Here is a 24,038-nt window from a genome sequence, read left to right as displayed (position 1 = left end):
ATGTTGTAATTATTCTGTGACAGGGGGAAGTTCTTTTCTTGTCCAGTATACTTGGTGTTCTGTATGCTTCTTATACCTTGATAAGGACCACCTTCTTTAGGTTGGGAAATTTTTCTTATATAATTTTGTTGAAAGTATTTTCTGTACTTTGGACCTGAGTTCTTTTTCCTTCCTTTATTCCCATTATGCATAGATTTTGAATTTTTACAGTGTCCCAGATTTCCTGGATGCTTTGTGCCTAGATTCCATTAGGTTTTGCATTGTTTTGACTGAATATCCATTTCTTCTATTTTGTCTTTAGTGACTGTGATTCTCTGTCCCATCTCTCATGTTATGTTGGTGATCCTAGTCCTGAGGTTCCTGTTTGAGTGCTAAATTTTCCAATTCCAGTTTTTCCTCAGTTTGAGTTTTCTTTACTGATTCTATTTCTATCATATGTCTTGAACGTTTGTTTGTTTTAGATTTCCTAAAGCTGTCTGTATTTTCAAAGATTTCTTTAGTCAATTTATACATTTCTTTAAGGACTTCTAACACATTCATAAAGGCTGTTTGCAAGTCCTTGTCTTGTGCCTCAGCTATATTGCATTTCTTGGGGCTGCTGTAGTAGGACTGATGGGCTCTAGTAGAGACTTATTATCCTCGTTGTTATTGTTTATGCTTTTTACACTGGCAACCCAGACAGTTTGGGAAGATTGTAATTCTAGGTGCTGATATCTGTTCTTGTCTTTGTTGGGTATATGCTTCGTTTCTAGTACTCTGTTGCTATTCTGGGTAATGGCTGTGTTACCTGACAGTGAATGCTTCTGAGATCTTGCTGGTATGGCATTGGGGGCTCATGTTAGAATATGTTTTCTTTGGCATTGGGAGTTGACACTTCGGGATGGGAATGGGCCGGGGAAGAGGCTAATGGGGCCCACCGGAGAGAAGAAAACAGGGTGTGCCAGTAAGGTCTTCGTAGTTGCCTAGGAAATGGAGACAGAGAGGAAGGAGAGGTGACATCCAGCAGTGTGCTACAGAGCTGGGTATGAGATTGGGGGATTGGATGGAGCAGAAGATTGAGAGTAAAGGGCTGACGATTGTCAAGCTGTTCCCTGGCTGGCATGGCTGTATACGTTAACTTTTAAAATTAATATACCATTGCTCCAGGTCCAGCCTTCCATTACTAGACTGAATACCTCCTGCCAATCTTGTACTACAGGATACCCTCTTGCTTTATTTTGTTAGGTTCGATTCCTCCAGATCTTCAGAGGAATAGATGTCTTTTGTGTCCAGAACTGCAACTATAGGGTTAACATAAAAGACTTTTTGGTTCTCTGCGTATCTCTTTCCTTCTCCTTTCTTGCTTGTACAAGGTCATTGGAAGCTTTGTTATCTTGGGCTGCTTTTGCTCAAGTGAAACATTCTATAACTCTCAGTCTCGTGGGAGCCTAAGGAAGATTAAATGAGTAAGAGTCTTTCAAAACCCCAGAAGCCTTGCGTAGGGCTAACAACAGCCTTGTCCTGTGGTTGATATTCTTAATTTTTTATATTATCTCGTAAGTGAAATTCAGGCCCACTCCTACTTTAATATATTTTGCAAATTTTCTTGTTAGGTTGTTTTTCTCATGGAATTAAGGAAGTAAAATAAGAAGGAAATAATAATTAGGCGAGAGAAGATGGAGCATGAAGTGGGCTCACTTTCCAATTAAAAAACAGGTCAAAATAAAAGAGGATTATTTTTTTTAATAAAGAATATTTTGGCAAAAAGTACAATCAGATCTTGTCCTGGGGCAAAGACTAGATTATTCCAAGATGGGAGAGGAGAGAGAGCGCAGGGCCAGGAGGGTCTCTAGCTTCACAGGAGTCAGCCAAAGGAGCCGCAAAGTCTTGGAGCAGGAGGAAGCAGGATGCATGGAATGACTATTGAAGGTTATTAATTAGTATCGTGTATAGCCTTACATTCATGTATGCAAGAACTGTAATTGAAGAGTTAGAAGCCAATGTATTTGAGAGGGAGTGGAAGGGACAGAGGAGAACTGGAAGGAGAGGAAGAGGGAAAGTGGTGGGAATCTGTCATTAATATGTGAAATCCTCAAAAACCACGTTAAAGACTCCTAAGGTCACAGCTTAGTCCATTCTTACAAAACTTGGAACCAGTCCTCTGCTTAAAATTAGGTTAAGTACTGATCTGCTCTGCTAACAACTGGTTGAAATATATCACACTTTTGTTTTTGGTTGTCAGAAATCTTAGGAAAATGACTTTAAAGAAGACAAGCTTAGTCAGTGATCTGTGTAGAAACTTTTAAATGAGGCCAATGAAGTGGCTGAGCAGATAACTAGTTGCCAAGTCTGAGAAAACCTGAGTTTTACCTCTGGGACCCACATGTGGAAGAAGATCGCTGACTCCAGAAACTGTCCCCCAACCTCCACATTTATGTGGGCACATATGCATACACACTTAAAATCAATAAAAAAGATAATTATAGACTATAAATGCAAGTGTTATATACATTTTCATAAGTTGTAAGTATATTTGTATCTGTTTTATTTGGCTTGCTTAGTTTTATCAAGGATGCTTTGTGTCCGAGTTCATGAGGGATATTCATTTGTACCATAATGTCTTTGTCTCGTTTTTGTGTTGTAATTATTCTCTGATTACTGGACTGTATTAGTAAGATGTCTTCCTTCATGATCTTCCAAGACAGGGTGAATATGATTATAACTTTTTCCTTTGTGTGTAATATAATGATCAGTTGTGATACCTGGATCTATAGAGTAGTGTGTGTGTGTGTGTGTATGTGTGTGTGTGTGTGTGTGTGTGTGTGTGTGTGTGTACAAGTTTGGTTACTTTCGGAAGAGATGGCTATTGTGGTGGTTTGAATATGCTTGGCCCAGGAAATGACATTATTAGGAAGTATGGCCTTGTTGGAGTAGTGTATCATTGGGGAGTTGGGGTGGGGCTTTGAAGTCTCATTTATGCTCAAGTCTGGTCAAAATCCATGTTCTCCTAGCTACCGTTGGATCAAGATGCAGAACTCTCAGCTCTCTCTTTCTCTAACACCATGTCTGCCTGCGTGCTGCCATACTTCTTACCATAATAACAATGAACTAAACCTCTGAACCTATACACCAGGACCAATTAAATGTTGTACTTTATAGCAAGAAAAAAAAGGAAATGAAATAAAAATTTTCAAAAATTCTCTGAAATGCCACTTTATAAAAAACTATTTTAGTGTTACTCTAGATAAGGATAAGTATATTACTTTGCCAGTTATTAAGCTTCTTGCAAAACTAATGGCTCTTCTAAATCTATAACTGTGAACTTTGCTACCCATACCCAAGTTCATGAAATCGCGACTCTGAGACTTAATTACTATGAATAACTGCCTAGGTCAAAAGCCAGGGCTCGTTCCTGAACTAGCTTGTGTCAATTATCCTGGTTTCTATTCTAAGTCCTGCCATATGGAGTTTACTTCCCCTCAGGTCCATGTGACCTTCTCCTTCAGCGTTCTGGGGGGAAAATCTCCTGTTCTATACCTGGCTCTATCCCAGTATTCTCTCGCTCTCTGCTGAATGCTCGCTCCACTTTCTAATTCTGCTTCAGCTCATTGGCCGTATGTTTTTGTTGTTGTTGTTGTTATTGACAGGTGATACTTTCATACACTGTACCAAAGATTCCCTCTACATCTTTTGTCATTCAGTTTTGGCTATTACTACACACGATAGATGATACATTGCTGATAAATATTTCTTCTAAATTAGTTTTTTACGAAATACTTTATTGGTTTACTTTGTGTTCTCCTTCTCAATCTTTGCGTTTGCTGTCTGTTGACTTTCTATGTCCCTATGAGAATAACCTGGCCTGCACTTGGAAGATTTAGGCTATTACACACAGGACAGACACAGTTAAACTTAGGAGTGCACTTCAGCCATCTGGATCTTTCAGCTGTCGACATTTGAAACAGTTAAAAGGGGTTTTATTGGCACCGAATTCTCAACATTCATTACCCTCACCCCCACACAAAGAGGTCTTATTAGTCCGACCAATCAGGAGAGATGTCATCAAAGTATCAGGGGTAGTAGGAATTAAATAATCAGATGGCTAATAAACAATGTCTCCATGGGAAATTGTCCAGAGATAAGAACAGGGCAGACTAGAAATATTAACCACCTTGGCCTTCCCAGGAGAGGAGAAACTTAATAGGATTTGCTAATAATTATTTACATACAACATCAAGCTACACATGTTCATAAGATTGCTTCTGGTGCAAAGAAAAGAGAGGGTCAGTTCAGTTTCTATTTGTCCTTTATCCCCTGGCTTCTGTGTCTAATATCCCTCAGGGAAGCCTCCCCAGCCCTTCTACTGGTATCGTCTTTGGCTATAACTGTTGGTACATATGGTACTCCGAGATAGGCCTAGAGATGCACTGGAAAATTTTCTTACTGGTAATAAGACGTGGTGACAGTTGACTAGGGGGCACACTGGCAGTTTTCCATCTTTCCTAAGAAGCAGACATTACAGATGACAGTGTTATCATCAACAGTGGAGGATGATGGGTATGTGTGGATAGGTACAGCCAGTTTCTTCTTCAGATGACACAGGCCCTGGTGTGTTCCATATAGGAGAAAGCAGTCTCTGTATACATGTTCTTAACAGCTTAGCATGTATGCACTGCTATGATTTGCTTGTTCTGAGTTGACCCCCCTCCTGTTCAAATAGGATCGATACTGGCAGATACAAATTAGAGTGAGTGTTATAAAAAGCAGCTGAACTCTTGGTTCAGCTAGAGGAGAATGGATGCAAGTCAAATAGAATAAACTAAAGAGATGCACATACCGCACGTCTAAGAAGTGTGGTTGCCTAATTAGAGTGGCAGACCTGAGCTCTGGAAGGATGGCCTGCTTTTGTCCTTTCTATAAGGCCTGCTGGCTAGAGGTGAGGCAGAAGGCACATTGCTTTTATGGTGAGAACAAGCTCTCTCCTCAGATCACTACCTCTCTTAATAAATCCTAACTTATGCATTCATTTGTTCTTTTCATTAGTGTTTGTGGTAACAGACAACCTAAGTATCCAGGTTAACCTGGTATCCAGGTTAACAACTTGAGATTATAGCAGGCTCATTTTATTCTTTGATATTTTCAACTTGTAGTATTGCAATCGAACCCAAGGCAAGGGTTCCATGAATGAGCTTAACCTTAAACCAAAAGTTTATTGAGAACCAGGATCTTGCCATTTTTCTTCTTATTGGTTAAATAGTGTGTGTGTGTGTGTGTGTGTGTGTGTGTGTGTGTGTGTGTGTGTGTGTGTGCGCGTGCACAGATATAGTTGGGACCTTGTGTTTGACTTCTAGTCTTTCACATTTAAGAATCTACATTACATGGCTTATTGTAAATCTCAAAGCCAATCAAATTGTCAAATTAAGGTGGACCACAAATAAGTTAATGACATTTGCTTGACTTGTAGACTTATTCCAGGGTTCTGGGATCAGAGAAAGCCTTAATAATCTACCTTGTTGCATGAACTACAATTCTCTCTCTCTCTCTCTCTCTCTCTCTCTCTCTCTCTCTCTCTCTCTGTCTCTCTTTCTCTCTTACTGTATGTGTGATGCATGTGTGTCTGTAAGTGCATCTGTGTGCTCTGCATATTCATTTGGAGAACCAAGGAGGTGAGAGTGTTTTTCTCTATTCTTTTTTTTTTATTGCCTTCAGCTAGGCTCTACCTTGTAAGTAGGAGCTCGCTATTTGAGCTAGACTCACTAGTCAGCGGGCTCCTGATAGCTGCCTGTCTTCATCCCCTAATGCCAGTTACAGAAATATGCAGCCATGCCTGGGATTTTTACATGGGTGCTGGTGTTTTGAACTCAGTACCTCATGCTTGCATAAGGAGCATTCTAACTATGTAAGCATCTCTCATCCCTGAGTCAGAATCTTCAGAGTCCTCCTTGACAGCCCACTTCTCCACTCTAATTTGATTCGTTGCCAATCTATGCCATACTTACCTTTTTACAGTCTTCAAATAAACTCGCACCTTTTATTACCTCAGCCTCCCATTAACCTGTGATTACACCAAGCTGCCATTGTTACTTTGCCCATTATTCTCACCCCTATACTGTGCTGGAGTAATCTCTTCAGAATGCATTGCCTTCACACTACTTTCAGATCCTTAGTAGCTAACTATAACGCATGCTCGAAGGATCTGCCGACTTGATGTCTCTCAAGCCCTATCTCTTGAACATCAAACACTTTCTCCCACTCTCCACTCCAGCCTCCTGGCTCCTTACAGCCCTGATTCTGGGTTCATTCCTTCATGCCACAGGCCGTTACATATCTAACATACAATGTTCTTCTCTTCCCTGCCTAGACTGTTACTTTCCTTTGTTTTGCCTAATTCATGTTTAATCCTTTAGACCTCTTCTTGGGCATTGATATTTTAGGGAAATGTCTCCCACCTTTAACTTGGTCTCCTTTGTAAGTTTTCCATTGCATATGCAATTATGTGATTAATGGTTGTTTTCTTGGTTTTTGTTCCTGGAGAACAGAGCGCACATTGATTGGGCTCATTCTGTATTTCTGCTGCTTATTGTTCTGTTAGAAATATGGTCATTCTGGACACTTCTGCTGATAGGAAAGTTGATGAGTTTTTCTCTTTCTTTGCAGATATGCTGTTTCATTATTAATGACCATTGAGAGGAAACACAGTAAAGGATATTTACATTTTTAATTTTTCCCAGGTCAGGTTGGAAGCACAGATAGCAGCAAGAATGGGTAATTTTTTTATTCAAAATATTATTTATAGCATTATAAAATATATGGTGCATCAGTTAAATAGTTTACATATTAAAATAACTGCATCACTGTTTCTTATTTCTCAAATAATAAGAATGAGTTCTCTTAAAAATGACTGACTAAAATAAATTCATTCTCTCTCTTTTTTATTTTAGAAAAACAATGCACAATGTTTTTAGAAATAATGTCACAATTAATCTTGGAAAATATACCAAGAGCTGCGTAAGTATTTTTTACAGTAATCAATAGTTTTGAAGTCATGGGTAATATTCCCCCTTCCTGTAGAGTTATTTAGCCTTATATGGTTATTTTAATTTGTATCTGTCTCTATGGATAGAGACATGTAATTATGTGCAACTATGTGTTCAATAATGTAGATTAATGATGATGACATAACAGCACCACACCTGTTTGGGGGTCTATGCCATCCACTTGGACTTTGTTATAATTCAATTGTGTTGTTTTAGCTATTCCAGCTTACTCAATGATTTTGTTGAATCTGAGTTCTTTCTGATTGATGGTGACTCCTTGCTCCTCACATGCGTGTGTGAGATGTCACTTGAGCCAGGACAGAGTCTCCATTTCTTCTACCTGGTTGAACGCTACCTGCTGGATGTTACGAGCAAAGGAGGGCAATTTGCCATCGTTTTCTTCAAGGTAACACAGATCAGCTGGGTTTTTTTTATTCTCTGAAGGCTAAAACCAGAATTCACTTAATTAATTAGAGACACAGTTTCTTGTTGCTGAAGCTGGCCTAGGACTCAACAAGCCTTTTGCCTCTACTTCCCAAGTGAAAAGATTTCAGGGATGCACTACCACAGCCGGCTACAGCTAAAATTGGTTTTATAAAACTTTGTAAATATTTTCACCTCTGATTTCCAAGTATTCTTTAAAGTGCAAAAAAAATGATTTGGAGGTTAAAGCCAGGAGGATTAAAGTTTGAAGCCTGCCTGAAGCTCATGCAATGAGCCCACTTTGAAAAAACCTTCTTAAAAGAAAAAAAAATCTGGAAATGCAGCTTAGTGGTAGAGGATTTGCCTAGTGCATGCAAGACTGTTGGTTCAATTTCCAGCACCAAAAAGAAACAAGACAAAACAAAACAACAAAAACCAACCAAGAACAAAACAAATAAGTCAGGGAAGAAGAGAAAAATCAAACAATGACCTAGCATTGCAGTGTTCAAGAATAAATGCAATTAGATGATTTTGTAATGTGTGATGAGCTTTTTGTAGTGTTTGTTGAACAGACCCAAAGTCACAAGAATGGGTGAAATGCTCAACAGTGGCCCCACCAACCTCAATTCTAGTCCTCCATCTGAGAACCATTCTGCCTTCCAAACTCAGCAAGCAATTTATTAGAGTACGTTGTTGGGTGTATTTGAGCCCACACAAACTAACTAACTAACACTACTTTGGTATTGTATGCTCTGTCATAAGTACCATATGTGGTTTAATTAATACAATTTGGACAATTTCAAATACAGGTATTTGAAATTGCTACCATATCTTTCTATTCCTATAGTTAGAACAGCTAACAGTCTACACAAAGGTTCGGCATGGTTTGTTCAGTTGGGAACTCATGTTAGTGTATATTTCTGAGCATTCCTGGCCAGCAGAATTTTGCACAAGGAGCAAGTGTTCTGCTCTATGTTTACGGTTAGGTGTACAAATTTTTGTCTGCGGAGAAAAACTCATGCTGTTTAAGAAATGTTGCTGCAGTCTGGAATTATTCTCTAGAGTAGCACATTCTCCTTCCACTCCCAATTTCAGAAAATTTATAATTGCAAATTACTATTTTCATAGTTTTTCTGTACTTTGTCTTCTTGAAGTGTGGTAGGATGGGAGAATAATTATAACACAGGAAGGCAAAGTGTGATGCACTCTGAGTGCCATGTTGTTTTCAGGGTACCCAAGCTCTCAAGTCCAAAGTGTGATTTATAGAATACATTTGTGATACAGTCAAATTCCAGGGTCGATTTCATGACTATAGAACAGGAACTCCCCCACCCCCACCCCCCTGCACACAACAAACGGCTGTATTGTATTTCCTTCAGTGACCTTAATACTATGGTCTTGTGAGTAAACTAGTAAAATACTAAATGATCCTTCTCAATTAACATACTTTACCTCCTCCACCATAGGATGCTGAATATGCATACTTCAGTGTCCCAGAACTTCTTACACTGAGAACTTCTTTAATTCTGCATCTTCAGAAGAATACCACCATTGAAGTTTGGACTACGTTTTCTAACTGCTTGTCAGAAGAGTGGAGTATTTGCTTGAATCAGAGCTGCCCATATTTCTTGATAGTGGCTGACGAAGGCCTAGACTACCTGCAAACGCATCTTTTAAACTTTGTAGTCATTCAGGCTTGGGCAGCAAAGGTCAATGTTGTGCTCTTCTCAGGGCAAACATCTGACATCCTTCGTCTTTACGCATACTTTATGCAAAGCTCGTACAAAAAACAGATGTTTTTCAAGAAGGTAATGTATATCTAAAAGACTATGTTCTAGAATTTTGTTAGCATTTCTATATTTACTCAGGAAAGATGGTTAAGTGATTAAGAGTGCATATTAGTCTTGCACCCGTGTTGGATAGTTCACAGCTGGCTGTAGCTCCAGGTCTGGCCTCTGTGTGCACTGCGCTTACATGCACATACCTACAGACAGACAGACCACAGACCGATGGACACACACACATACAACTAGAACTTAAATAAGTCTTGAAAAAATAACTCTCTTGATTCAGTGTTGATTCTACCTGCAATAAACTATTACAGATTTAATAGAAATATATACAGTTTAATAGCATTAACAATGAATTAATACTGACAACATATAGAAATTTGTCAAGTACTCCTTGTCATGGATTATTTACATTTAACTGCCACCAAAATCCCTTAAGGCAAGCATAAGAGTCATCTACATTTGAAGATAATGAAGTAGACGCTTGAATAAGTAGCCTGTTCAAAATCAACACCAAATGAATAGTAGACTAGAATATAAATGTTACGAGAAGCAATGTCACTCTGTCCTGTGTCTCCTAACATTGTGTGGTATGTGAAATACATGTTAATGAAGGTCAGAAAAACATGAAATTGGAGGTCAAGGTGTGTCTCTGTTGCTGAGATCTACTAGTGAGACGCTAGCTTATGTGGTTACCTTTAATGAGAATACTCTGGGGCAACCTAAAGAAGGAAAGGCAGAAATGGATTCATTTCTTTATAAATAACCAACATCAATAAATCATTTGCTTAAGAAACAATCAGATTTCAAACTCCACCATGGTATTATTTTTCTAAATTGGTATATTTGAGAACTAATTTGTTAAAAATTTAAGAGTAAAGCATATGGGCAGACATTTTAAATAAATCTGGTTTGCTCACTAGGTAAGGTGAATTCTGCATATGGCTATTATTCCATGTCTTATCCAAGTAGCTTTAGAACCAGTTAACATGTGTCCCTCTATAAGAATTACATCAAATTCATCATCTCACATCCGCATACACGCAAATGATTTTCGTAACGTGATGGGGTAGTTTATTTTGCTTTTGTTACGATTCCTATCATTAAAGTATTCCAAACTCTGACTGCTAACTGTGAGCGGTTAACAGTCTTGAGCTCTATTTTTATACCTTGGGGAAGTATTAAATACAGAATTTACATTGTAGTTCCTTTTTATTTTCATAGACTGGGTCTCACTGTGTAGCTCAGGCTGGCTTGGAACTCTCGAGGATCCTTTCCTCTGTGTCCCTGAGTGCTGGGATTAAAGGCATGTGTCACCATACCCAGCCTGAATACCCAGCCCAGAATACCTTATAGTATTCTGTTGACAGCAGTTTCTGAATCTGCTCTCTGAGAAAACTTGCAAAAATTCTGCCTAGAATAAATTTTAATGGAGGGTTTTATTTATAAAATAATTTTCATGATTCATTAACATTCATTCACTTTAAAGAAGTTTTTTTTTAACATTAACCTGGACAAGTAACTTTTATTCACCTGTAATAATTGTTGTCATGTCTTGTAGGCTTTCTGCCTGTCTGCTATCCTGAGCCTAGTCCTGGAAGCTTCAAGCCCCATATGTTTTCAGCCTCTGAGTCTTATAAGATCACCCCTTCTTAGTTCTTTCTGAGCTCTGGCTGACTGATTAGATTCAGCTGTTCTGGCACAAACCCCTCTCCAAGCTGACTGATTCAATCTGGCTTTTCTCTGATTTTCCTGAATTGCTCTGAGTGGACTCAAACTAACTCTGAATTTGTTCTAATCTGGTTCCTTCTGATCCGGCTCATTCTGTCTTTATCTGTGTCTAGCTTGTTCTCTCTCTGACACCTGTCTCTGTACAACTGCCCCAAACTGTCTCTCTCTCCTTCTGCACTGCCCTTCAAGTATCTTTCCATTCCTCTCCTCATGAAAGTAGGGCATATCCTATTCTGTCAGAGATTTCTCTGATTTGTCACTTTGTCTGCCACTCAATTAGACATCACTTTCAAACGTGGGTGCATCCTCCTATGAACTAATTTTACCTTCATCGTTTAGGATTAAAACTATGTACTAAGCGCATAGTTATGCTTCAGTAGAGGATTAAAGGTGTATGCTAAGGTTGAGCCACACCATGAATGGAGGACATGGAGAAAGGATAAAGGAGCTGAAGGAATTTGCATCCTCACAAGAACAACAATATCAACCAACCAGAATCCGCCACCCAGATCTCCCAGGGACTAAACCACCATCCCAAAAGAACATAGGGATGGACCTATGGCTCCACTCACATATGTAGCAGAGGATGGTCTTGTTGGGCATCAAGAAGAGACCCTTGGTCCTGTCGAGGCTCGATGCCCCAGTGTAGGGGAATGTCAGGGACTGGAGGTGGGAGGGAACACCCTCATAGAAGCAGGGGGAGGGAGGATGGGATAGAGGGTTTCTGGAGGGGAAACCAGGAAAGGGGATAACATTTAAAATGTAAATAAAAAGATCCAATAAAAGAAAAAATTAATAAATAAAAAATAAAGTAATGGGAAAAAGAAAGTTTTTTTCAATAAACAATACAATCTTAGGGTTCATGGTGTGAACAAATACCCTGCCACATTAGCCAATTTGAGGCCTACTGAAATAGAATTTAAAATACAATGCCATTGAAACTGTTGGCCAAACCTCTTCCCAGTGCCACTGATGTCTATGGAGAGAGTTTCTAGTCTCTTCTTAGGTGCTTGGTTGAAATTTATCCTAGTGAAGCAATGAATTGTTTCGGGTGGGAGGTTTGCAAATACATTACATTATAATGGCCAATTTTCTAAGTCACTGAGCTGTACATTTAAAGGAACATTAAAAGGTACATTTAAAGGTATATTATTTATACCTTTGTGAAATTGCTAAGATATGGTGCTATTTTAAAAGGAAAGATAAACAAGTATTGCCTGGAAATGTATGTAAATTGCTGACCATCCTCAATTACATTAGTGTAAACTTTGCATTGAGAACTGCATTGTAACAGGACTGTATCTTAAATTTCTGAGTTTTGTCAATGGGAAGTAATAATTTTATTTATGACAATTTTCATACTTTGTTTTGCAGAATGAAGGAACGATTATGAATGTTTACAAAGCCCTGATTGAACAGTTGGAAAAATACAGAGATAGGGCTTTAACACCTCTGTTTGGAGATTTAAAATTCAATGATATGGAAAAAGAGGTAATAGAACTTGAAAAAATACTTTTAAGTTGAACTATTTTTTTAAAAGTGTGTGTGTGTGTGTGTGTGTGTGTGTGTGTGTGTGTGTGTGTGTGCCCATTCACAGGCACATGTGCTGTGTGTATGAAGGTCAGAATGTATCGTGTATAACTCCTACCATTTCACCTTGATCCAGACCAGCATGCTTCCAGGGTTTTCTTTGGTCTAATGGATACAGTAATAGGCCTATTGGAGAGTAGGAGAAATAGTAGCCACCTTTCTCCTGTTCCTGCTCAGTGTAGAAATGTCTCCCGGTTTAAGTGGGACTAAGATATAGATATGTCTAGACTCTGATGTAAGGAATATGACTCTGAGCTTCTCCCGTTGTTAATATCATGAACGTATTAGTGTAGATTCAGCACAGTCCTACAGTCCCACAATCCCTTAGCTTTCTGTTTGTCATGTTGCCTTAACACATGTTTTAATATGCATTCCTAGTGTACATATACTTCATCATGGTGTATTGTTTTGTTAATCTGGTCTTGGGTTGTGGTTGCTGTATTTCCTGATTGACTCTTGCCTTGGTTGCCATTGCAGTACTTTCATTTTTACCCTTTGTATTTCTAGTACTTATTTGTAAGGTTTTATATGCCTCATGGAAAATATGAGAATGTCGGAACTTCCTTTTCAATACACTGAAATACTGTCTAGATCACTGCCGTTCTTCAGGCTTCTTTGAAATTCTCTATTTGACTCTTGGTGTATATTTGTCTGGGTGGTTTCTTAGTCATTATGTGCACCTCAGGCATAATGGTTTACTTAAGCCTACCAACTAATTCTAAGAGACTCAGTTTTATACTCTGTTCCAGGAAATTCGCAACTTCACTCTCTCAAGTTTGTTTCCATCAAAACTTTTGAAGTTGACTCTTGAAAAACTTTGCAGTTGTTTTCTGACTCAGTGTTATTCTCTCTCCTACTTTATTTCATACATTTGTGATTTCTCTTATTAGTTTAATCATGTTTCTCTAATTTCAGCTTGAGTTGAAATATATATGTATATACATATACATGTATGTATATATATACTTTTATTCTCTGAGGTTATGATTTTGTCTTTTATTTTGGATTTTCTTGTTTCTTTCATCCATTTCTTTTGAGCAGAGCATCTTCTCAGTTTTGCTGTTAAATATTGTTCAGCGTTGTGACTTTTTTTCTGAACACTGCTTCCATTGTATCACATAGATTTTGAGATTGAGACAACAATTTTCACCGTATTCCATAGTCTATGATATTTACTGGTTTTATTATAATTTTTAAAGGAATTACATAAATTCAGTCTGTCTTTTATTCACATGAATCTCTTAATAGAAAATTTAAAATCTGAGACAGGAGTGGTGGGACAGTGGTTAAAAGCAGTAGCTGCTCTTGTATAGGACCTGGGTTCGATTCCCAGCATCCACATGGTGGTTCACCATCATCTGTAACTCCAGTTACAGGGGCTCTGATGCCCCTTTCTGATATTAATGGGCATCAAGAACACACATGTGCTGGCACTACCCTCACACTTAAAATTGAATGAATAAATCTAAAAATAAAAAAAATTAAATATTCCTGATGAAAACATTTCTTTAAAAATGACACTTGCATATCTAAGGGCAGATTCATTATTTCTTGTGAATTGTTCCAGTTCACTCTTTAACCCGTTTTATTCTTGCAAAGTTTTGGAATCTCTTCTTGGTCACTACAATGTCTTGAGGTGGGACAAATGTGACAGGGAACTGGACATCTTCTTCACCTGGACTATCCGATTTCTCCTTATACATAGTCTGCATTGTTGTTTTCTAGGACTACCATTTTCTTTTTTTAACTAATGCAGAAGAGGTGATTTTGTGCAGAATACCCATAAAAGCACTCAGGACTTTCAGAAAGATGATTGCTATGATATGTGTTGTTCTAATCATGTGGATTACCCACCCTGCTATGTGTTTTAAGAAAATGTCTGGAGAGTTTGGCTCAGTGATAAGAGAACTAACTCTTTTGCAGAAGATTCAGGGTCTGTGTCTAGTACCCACATAGCAGCTCACAGCCTACTTGAACTTCAGTCCCAGGAAATCCGTTTCTGACTTACATGGGCACCCAGAACACTCATGGTTCACATATATACATATGGACAAATATTCATAACCATAAAATAATGAAAAAAAAGCAAAGTCTAGAATGCATAATAACTTTTGTGAGTAACCCAGTGCCTTTGTTCACATGGGAATACAGTGTATCTTTAAATTCATCAACAGAAGTGTAGCATAGAGATTCAAGAATGTGACGGTCTTGATATTCTGAATACCTTTCCTTATTATTATGTCTGGGCCGTGTAGAGTGTCTTCACTTAGAGACAAGACTCATACTTTTTAACTATATCTTTTAAGTAATATCAGTGTATTTTACAGTAGTCAGGTTATGGTGATGTACACCCTTTTTGTTACTTTTCTATATTATGGCATGCACATTTTGTGACCTCATTACAATTCTTACCAGTGTTATTTTGTGGACATATGGTCATATTTCTTGAATGCCAAACATTTAAATGGTTTGAGAGTTTGCTTTTATAAATCATTCTGTTATGAACACCTTCATGCATATGTCTTTGGGCAGATTTTGGATTGTTCATTTAGTTTAGTTCTTTAGAACTTAAATGAGAAATATTAGTATATTGAATGACAAATTAATGTATTGTCATATGCCCTTACCTAAACTTTTGCCTGCTTATAACCTCATTAGGAAAGCATATAAGTGTAGGTTGATGCCATTATGCAGGTAAAGGCAGACAAGGTAAAATGAGGCCTGTCATTGGATGAGAAGGAAGGGAGGAGGGAACAAAGGTTTTAGAAGGGAGGGAGATACAGAGAGAGGTGGTGGGAGCGAGTATGAGGCGCTGAGAGAACATGGCGGCAGATGTTAAGATTCTTCTCTGCGAATAGTTACAGGTTGTTATGACTATTTTTAAGGGATGGGTGTGTACAGGATTTTGTGCTGTCTAGATGGGCAAATTATATCTTATCAATTGGGTCAGAGGTTATTGTGTGGTGTGTTCTTTCATATGGAGACTTAATTGAGTTCAAGAGAGTGTGTGGTGGCGGGCCCACCATGGAATTGGGACGTGTATGCATGGCATAGTGGCAACCTGCCAAGGGAACTATGAGTGAGGACAGAGCAGCTGGGCAGGGTGCTGCACTGAAACGTGGACTGCCTGGGTCAGAGGGAGCCTGGGAGAGGAAGTGAGGAACAGTAGGCACAGAAGAGGTAGTGATGTGCACCTTTTTTATTTATTACTGAAACATGAGGAGTAGCATACCTTAATTACTGAAACTGTTAATAAAGTATTAAAGGATGAAAAAGCACTTGATAACGTGAAAATAAAAAAACCCTTCAGTTGTTATATTACTAAAGAATTTGATTTTTTTCCCATGTTCTCATTATTTGTGTTTCATTAGAGAATAAGTATTTAAAGAGTCATGGATTTTCTGTTGATTTATGGGTATTTTTATGTGCATGCATTAACAGTTTTGTTAAAAAATTTAAAATAATTTATCACTCAAAATTTTCGATTGTAATTTATTTTATTTTTTAGTGGAAATAGCTGCAGTTTCCACATCAACCCATTTCTTACTATACAATCCCTGATGAATATAGTTTTCTACATGCCATGACCTGTTACCATTGCCTACTGTGCCAGGTATCTGAAATTGTATCTTTGCTGAAGCAACTCTGGCCAGAAGGATCTGACATCCAACGTGTCTTTTGTGTCACCTCATGTTCTCTCTTCTTGGAAATGTACCACAGCTACTTAGAAAACAGAGAGAAGAGAGCATCCACAGAGACATCCGAAGTCACACAGGTGTGGTGGGTACACAGGGATACAGGTTGTTACACTGGGATACAGGTTGTCACACGGGGATACGCTATTGATTTATACTGCTGCCTTTTATTACTTTTATCTACCATTTTCCCCATGTGTTACTGGCATTTTCTCTTGTTTATATGGACTTCCAAAATAGGAAAATCCCTACAATTCCTGTTATAAAGAATTATGCTGTTCAATGATCTAGAGTATATAGGTCTTTCATGTAGGATCTGTATAGCCTAAGACACCCACAGGCAAGCAAAGGAGAAACTACCTATTACATGCTTTGGGCTTTTTCTGTGTACAGTACATGAAATGCTCAGAAAAGCTTTGCAAGATAGGCATTGTTATTTCTAGTCCACATTGTAAAGAACTGACTTTAGGCTTTTGAGAGTAGCAGTCCTCCAACTGAAGGTATTAAATAATAATAATGTAGACTGAATTCAGATTTATCTTGTGGAAAGTTCTCACTAACTTTAAAATATACTTGCACATTGTGGTGTCTCGGTGCCCTGCTAGTTGGGGAGAGACTGCTATTCTTATGTGTCTTTATTGCAAAAAGGATCAAGAATCTGGTGGCCAGTTGAAATTTAGGTGTGAGTAAACATTCGCCTCTGCATGTGTGTGCTCATGGGCACATAGGTAAACACACAGGTGCACATACCATGCTATGTGTAATCCGAGTACTACGGAATCTCAGCTGAAGAATCCTATTAACCTTGATTTCAGAAATGGACAAGGACACATTTTTAATATTTTGCTTTGCAGTATCTCCTTAAATATAATTTTTAATGAAACCTTTCTACACGATTAGACACCCTATTTTAAATCATCCCAAAATCACGATAGTAAGTCAAACATTTCTCATTGGAACTTCTAACCATTAGACCCTCTCTGTCATCCTATAGATGTCCCAATGAGGTCTTCTTACTCCCCAGAATGAGCCAAAAACATTTGGCAATAGCAACAATATCCTTTTCCCACGAGGCTAAGTATGTCTACTTATTTCTCCTGGTTGTCATTCTGCAGTTACACCTTTTAGCTTCATCACAAGCCTGCTGACCTCATGCTGGTAGTTCATAGTATTGCCTTAGAATATAATATGTGGATAGACGAGGGTACTTATCATGTAGTCCCAACCAGTCAACGTCCTGTGATTCTTTTCCTTTATCATCTGGTTTATTAGCTTAAACACGGTGTCCCTGAAATACTGAATCATGCCACACACCTACTGCTACAAAGCCAGAAGCTTCTTTTCTCCTTTATCTCAAGCATGTTTAAACTGCAGCCTAGTTTCTGGGCACATGCTGACTCCGAATTAGAGAATGTGTGGCTGTGGAACTCTCCCAGAGACTTCCCAAGAGAGCTTGGTTACAGAGTTTGTACTTCTGAAGATTGAGTGTGAAGTCTCCCAGCCTGCATTTCTCAGCTCCCAATCTTTATTTCCTTCAGAAACCAGATAATTGCTTAACCCTGAAGGACGTGGAAGACTTTTGTAAGCTACATTGCCTCAGTGTGGCTTTTCAGCTCCATTTACCTCTCTCCCAGAGAGCTCGCTCAAGATTCATCACTTCGAATTGGATTCAGGACCTCGAGACTGTCTTAAAAATGGTAAATCTAATCTTCATTCACTCATACTTCTGTTTTTACTACGTGGTACATAAAAGTACAATAACTTTTGAGACAGATTTATACAGTAGTGTTAAATGTTGAGATCTTCAAAGGTCGGCTCGCTTAAATCAGTCACGTGGACTACTTTTAACAACTATATTATGTAGCAATCGCCAGCGTCATGACATGTATCCAACCCCAGGAGCAGCTCCTAGACATTTTCCTTCCTAAAATTCTTGTCAGGATCAAGGTTTTGTCATTAACTAGGAAGTTCCCAGTGACCAACACGTTATACATTGAGACGGAACCAAGGACAATAAGATGATGCTTTAATTTTTTCCATTACAGATTATGGGTAGAGAGAATACAGAGACCTTAGGAAAAGTGAAAACAAGACTTACTCTAGAGTCTTCCCTGCAAATCTTGTGTTAGAACCTGTTAACCCTTCAGTTTACCTTCTTCATTTTAAATGCACGGATTTTTCTGCTGGAAAACTGAAACATTGCATAAAATGAAAACTGATTCAGAAATGAATTTAAAGTGGATGCGGCCTTGCTGTAATCCCGGCACGAGGAAGGCTAAGGCAAGAGAATCACTGCAAAGTGGAGGCCAGAGGATGTTACACAGTCTCAGAACAACCTGGGCTACATAGTGAGACTTTGTGAAAGAAAAGTTCTTTGTCTTTTTTTCAAGTTTCTATTATTCTATTCTTCTTCCTATTTAATCTATTTTTACAGTCTAGTCATTATCCTCCTCCCAGTCTGCCCTCTGATTGTTCTTCATCCCATTCCTCCTCCCCTGTCTCTGAGAGGATGTCCCCCTACCCCATCCCACCGAACCTACCCATTCCCTGGGGCCTCAAGTCTCTCAAGGGTTAGGTGCATCTTCTCTCACTGGGACCAGATCAGGCAGTCCTCTGCTGTATATGTGTCTGCTGCCTGGTTGATGGCTCAGTGTCTTTCTTTTTCTTATGAGTTAAAGGAATATCTATTGACTGTTTCCTCCCATTGTGGTCCAAAATCTCAAAACCTACATAGTTCTTCATCTTTCCATGTGCCTCCATTCGTTACTTAGGTTTCCTTGTTCACTTTTGGGCTGTTAAGAGCAGGGTTGCTAAAGATATTCATATAAATGTTTTTCTTTATACATTTTCATGTTTTCACTCCAATATTGTATGATATCATCTTTAAGGCTACTTGTTACAACTCTCTGTATAAATATATGTGTATACACACACACACACACACACACACACACACACACACACACGTAGATTAGCCATTTATACTTTTTTAGGATCTTGTGATAGTAAAGGAAAGTGTCTTATGCCCAATGGAATTAGGAAATGTGCTCATCCAACATAGAGATAGAGTGAGGAAACCACTCTTCATTATCCACACCCAACTCTTTCAGACAGCTACATTTCATAGAGAAGGCCCATTGAATAATTACCACGACAGAAGAAGTATTTTAGAATCTGATAGTGAAAAGGTCTAACCAAGTTTGCAAAGGTTTCTCTTAAGAAGTTACATGGTTCAAATACCAAAGGATGGGGAGGAATTAGCAGTGTAGAGAACAGAAACCATATTCTTAGAGAAGAAACAGACTGTGTGATTGTCCTGAAGATAGCATTGCCATGGAACTGAGGTCCATCAAGTGTATCAGGGATAAAAAGAATATGGAGTAGGTGATGAAGAGAGACAAGTTACATGGCATCCGACAGGTCAGGATACATACACTCATCGTAAGGTCATTGGGCAACTACTAAATGGTTTTAAGCACGCTAATGGCACTTTCCTTTTTTAGAAAAGTGCTTTTGCCGTGTAATGTAGATCACATAGTATAGATAAAAAACTGGATTTGGGGGGAATTAGGGGACTACTTGGCAACATAACTTTTGATGGTGTTAGAGACTAGGAGAGGAACTCTACCCTTGAGTCTCTGAGTATGTTTCTTCTATAGCATTCTGAGAAGTGACTTAGGCATAATGAAGGCAGCTTGGCTGCATGGTGAGTGTCCCCTTGCAAAATGGGTCCTGCCCAAATCTGGCATAGGAGGTGTGGGGAAAATTCATGAAGTGTATTGATTTGAGTGTGAGTAAAGAAGTGATTAAGTTACATTACATTTACTTAATATTGCTTGCATTACATTTACTGTCTTAGCATAATTTGACTGGGGTTGAAAACTGAAGGTCAGGTATAGGGTACAAGAGTGATGGTTCAGTTGGTAAAGCACTTGCTTCAAAAGCCCAAGAGCCTAACTTTGATCTCCAGCATAGAACCATGAAAAAATCCAATCAGGTGCAGTGATGCTCACTTGTATTGCTCAGGATAGGTAGATGGAAAGACTGCTTTTGGCCATCGAGCCTACTTGGTCAAGTTCTAGGCCAAGGAGAGACCCTGTCACGTACATAAAGCACAATATACCAGGAAAATGACTCCTGACGTCATTCTGTTGCATTCACACCTGCACACACCTGCACACACCCAGACCATACCAATGTCTATACAAAAGAGTGTCAGGATATATTGAATATCTGCACTGGTGAACACTCACAGCTGCTATAATAGAATTTTTAGAGTTCTGTGGGGCAATAAATACCATATATGGTAAAGATGGCTCTGTGCAGATAGTTTAGATTCTTGAAAGAAAACACTATATCCCCAACCCCATAGGTAGACATTTTTCTAGATGCTCTGTTAGACCCTTAGGAGGCAGCAAGCAGATTGATGAAAGGCAGGAAGTCTTAACTTCTGGATCTTATTTTCTTTTAAACACTTTATTATGTGTCATTTTAGGTTAATATATCTACTAATGTCTGTAATTAGAGTAAACATTGTGGAAATAATATTATACTTTGGCTTTTGTTATAAACTCATTTCTCATTTAAATTGATTGTTCTGTAATTGAAATCTGGAGCCGGTATGAATGATGTACGTGAAATACAGACTTGAACGGATGCCTCCTATTTATAACTATTATTTGTGAAGAATTTTTACATTTTTCTTGCTTTCTTCTTTTTTAATTGGATATTGTATGTATTTACATTTCACATGTTATCCCCTTTCCTCCCTGTCCCATCCCCCTTCTCACTCCCCCTTGCTTCTCTGAGAATGCTCCCATTCCCACCACCCATTCCCACCTCAACACCCTGGCATTCTCCACACTGGGGAAACAAACCTTCACAGGACTAAGGGCTTCTTCTCCTATTGATGCCTGACAATGCCATCCTTAGTTACATATGCAGCTGGAGTCATGGGTCCCACCATGTGTACTCATTGGTTGGTGGTTTAGTCCCTGGGAGCACTGGGGGGCGTCTGGTTGGTTGATATTGTTGTTCTCCCTATGGGATTGCAAACCCCTTCAGCTCCTTCAGTCCTTTCTCTAACTCCTTTACTGGGATCCCTGTGCTCAGTCTGATGGTTAGCTGCAAGCATCCTCATCTGTATAAGTAAGGCTCAGGCAGAGCCTCTCAGGAGATATCCATATCAGGCTCCTGTGAACAAGTGCTTCGTGGTGTCAGCAATTGTGACTGGGTTTGGTGGCTGCACATGGGATGGATTCCCAGGTGGGGCAGTATCTAGATGGCCTTTCCTTCAGTCCTGTTCCACTCTTTGTACCTGTATTTCCTCCCATGAGTATTTTGTTCCCTTTTCTAAGACTGAAGCATCCACATTTTGGTCTTCCTTTTTGAGCTTCATATGGTTTGTGAATTATTTGTTGGGTTTTCTGAGCTTTGGGGCTAATATTCACTTATCAGTGGGGACATACCATGTGAGTTCTTTTGTGACTGGGTTACCTCACTCAGGATGATACTTTCCAGTTCCATCCATTTGCCTATGAATTTCATAAAGTAATTGTTTTTGATAGCTGAGTAATATTCCATTGTGTAGATGTACCACATTTTCTGTATCCATTCCTCTGTTGAAGGGCATCTGGGTTCTTTCCAGCTTCTGGCTATTATAAATAAGGCTGCTATGAACATAGTGGGACATATGTCCTTGTTATATGTTGGAGTATCTTTTGGGTATATGGCCAGGAATGGTATCGCTGGGTCCTCAGGTAGTACTATGTCCAATTTTCTGAGGAACCTCCAGACTGACTTCCAGAGTGGTTGTACCAGTTTGCAATTCCAGTAACAATGGAGAAGTGTTCCTCTTTCTCCACATCCTCGCCAGCATCTGTTGTCCCCTGAGTTTTTGATCTTAGCCATTCTGACTGGTGTGAAGTGGAATCTCAAGGTTGCTTTGATTTGCATTTCTCTGATGACTAAGATGTTGAACATTTTTAGGTGTTTCTCAGCCATTTGGTATTCCTCAGTTGAGAATTCTTTGTTTAGCTCTGTACCCCATTTTTTAATAGGATTATTTGGTTCTCTAAAATCTAACTTTTGAATTCTTTATATATGTTATATATTAGACCTCTATCAGATGTAGGATTGGAAAAGATCTTTTCCCAATCTGTTGGTTGCTGTGTTGTCCTATTAACAGTGTCTTTTGCCTTACAGAAGGCAATTTTATGAGGTCCCATTTGTCAATTCTTGATCTTAGAGCATAAGCCATTGGTGTTCTGTTCAGAAAATTTCCCCCTATGTGTTCAAGGCTCTTGTCCACTTTCTCTTCTATTAGTTTCAGTGTATCTGGTTTTATGTGGAGGTCCTTGATCCACTTGGACTTGAGCTGTATACAAGGAGATAAGAATGGGTCAATTTGCATTCTTCTACATGCTGATTTCCAGTTGAATCAGCACCATTTGTTGAAAATGTTGTCTTTTTTCTACTGGATGGTTATAGCATCTGTGTCAAAGATCAAGTGACCATAGGTTTGTGGGTTAATTTCTGGGTCTTCAATTCTATTGCACTGATCTACCTACCTGTCTCTGTACCAATACCATGCACTTTTTATCCCGATTGCTCAGTAATACAGTTTGAGGTCAGGGATGGCGATTTCCCCCAGAAGTTCTTTTTTTTTTTTTTTTTTTTTTTTTTATTAACTTGAGTATTTCTTATTTACATTTCGAACGTTATTCCCTTTCCCGGTTTCTGGGCAAACAACCCCCTAATCCCTCCCCCTCCCCTTCTTTATGGGTGTTCCCCTCCCCACTCTCCCCCCCATTGCCGCCCTCCCCCCAACAATCACGTTCACTGGGGGTTCAGTCTTAGCAGGACCAAGGGCTTCCCCTTCCACTGGTGATCTTACTAGGATATTCATTGCTACCTATGAGGTCAGAGTCCAGGGTCAATCCATGTATAGTCTTTAGGTAGTGGCTTAGTCCCTGGAAGCTCTGGTTGCTTGGCATTGTTGTTCATAAGGGGTCACGAGCCCCTTCAAGCTCTTCCAGTTCTTTCTCTGATTCCTTCAACGGGGGTCCTATTCTCAGTTCAGTGGTTTGCTGCTGGCATTCGCCTCTGTATTTGCTGTATTCTGGCTGTGTCTCTCAGGAGCGATCTACATCCGGCTCCTGTCGGTCTGCACTTCTTTGCTTCATCCATCTTGTTATTTGGATGGCTGTATAAGTATGGGCCACATGTGGGGCAGACTCTGAATGGGTGTTCCTTCTGTCTCTGTTTTAATCTTTGCTTCTCTATTCCTTACCAAGGGTATTCTTGTTCCCCCTTTTAAAGAAGGAGTGAAGCATTCACATTTTGATCATCCGTCTTGAGTTTCATGTGTTCTATGCATCTAGGGTAATTCAAGCATTTGGGCTAATAGGAACTTATCAATGAGTGCATACCATGTGTGTTTTTCTGTAATTGGGTTACCTCACTCAGGATGATATTTTCCAGTTCCAACCATTTGCCTATGAATGTCATAAAGGCATTGTTTTTGATAGCTGAGTAATATTCCATTGTGTAGATGTACCACATTTTCTGTATCCATTCCTTTGTTGAAGGGCATCTGGGTTCTTTCCAGCTTCTGGCTATTATAAATAAGGCTGCTATGAACATAGTGGAGCATGTGTCTTTTTTATGTGTTGGGGCACCTTGTGGGTATATGCCCAAGAGACGTATAGCTGGATCCTCAGGCAGTTCAATGTCCAATTTTCTGAGGAACCTCCAAACTGATTTCCAGAATGGTTTTACCAGTCTGCAATCCC

The 24,038-nt window shown here is 39.1% G+C and overlaps 2 protein-coding genes across 15 annotated transcripts in view; one reads left to right on the top strand and one right to left on the bottom strand.

Moving 5' to 3' along the window:
• Positions 1 to 24,038, bottom strand: part of Erich1 (glutamate-rich 1) — a gene marked incomplete at its 5' end in the record, with an annotated part of 52,793,804 nt that overhangs the window by 49,411,914 nt on the left and 3,357,852 nt on the right.
• LOC134478918 (probable ATP-dependent RNA helicase DDX60) overlaps positions 1 to 24,038 on the top strand; it is a 123,398-nt gene that overhangs the window by 5,275 nt on the left and 94,085 nt on the right. For all 15 annotated transcript variants that reach the window (XR_015640294.1, XR_015640292.1, XR_015640293.1 and 12 more), the window contains exons 2-8: positions 6,637 to 6,744; positions 6,921 to 6,987; positions 7,233 to 7,422; positions 8,906 to 9,247; positions 12,335 to 12,451; positions 16,164 to 16,325; positions 17,784 to 17,942. Coding sequence is in view for 7 of the 15 variants with exons in the window: in XM_087589515.1 (XP_087445641.1) it covers positions 6,741 to 6,744; positions 6,921 to 6,987; positions 7,233 to 7,422; positions 8,906 to 9,247; positions 12,335 to 12,451; positions 16,164 to 16,325; positions 17,784 to 17,942 (1,041 nt within the window). In the remaining 8 variants the exon portion in view is untranslated. The remainder of the gene's footprint in view (positions 1 to 6,636; positions 6,745 to 6,920; positions 6,988 to 7,232; positions 7,423 to 8,905; positions 9,248 to 12,334; positions 12,452 to 16,163; positions 16,326 to 17,783; positions 17,943 to 24,038) is intronic.

The sequence above is a fragment of the Rattus norvegicus genome, chromosome 16 (genome assembly GCF_021556685.1).
Source record: "Rattus norvegicus strain SHRSP/BbbUtx chromosome 16, alternate assembly SHRSP_T2T, whole genome shotgun sequence".
In the NCBI taxonomy this organism is placed as follows: Eukaryota; Metazoa; Chordata; class Mammalia; order Rodentia; family Muridae; genus Rattus; species Rattus norvegicus.
This window is presented reverse-complemented; position numbering and strand designations above follow the sequence as displayed.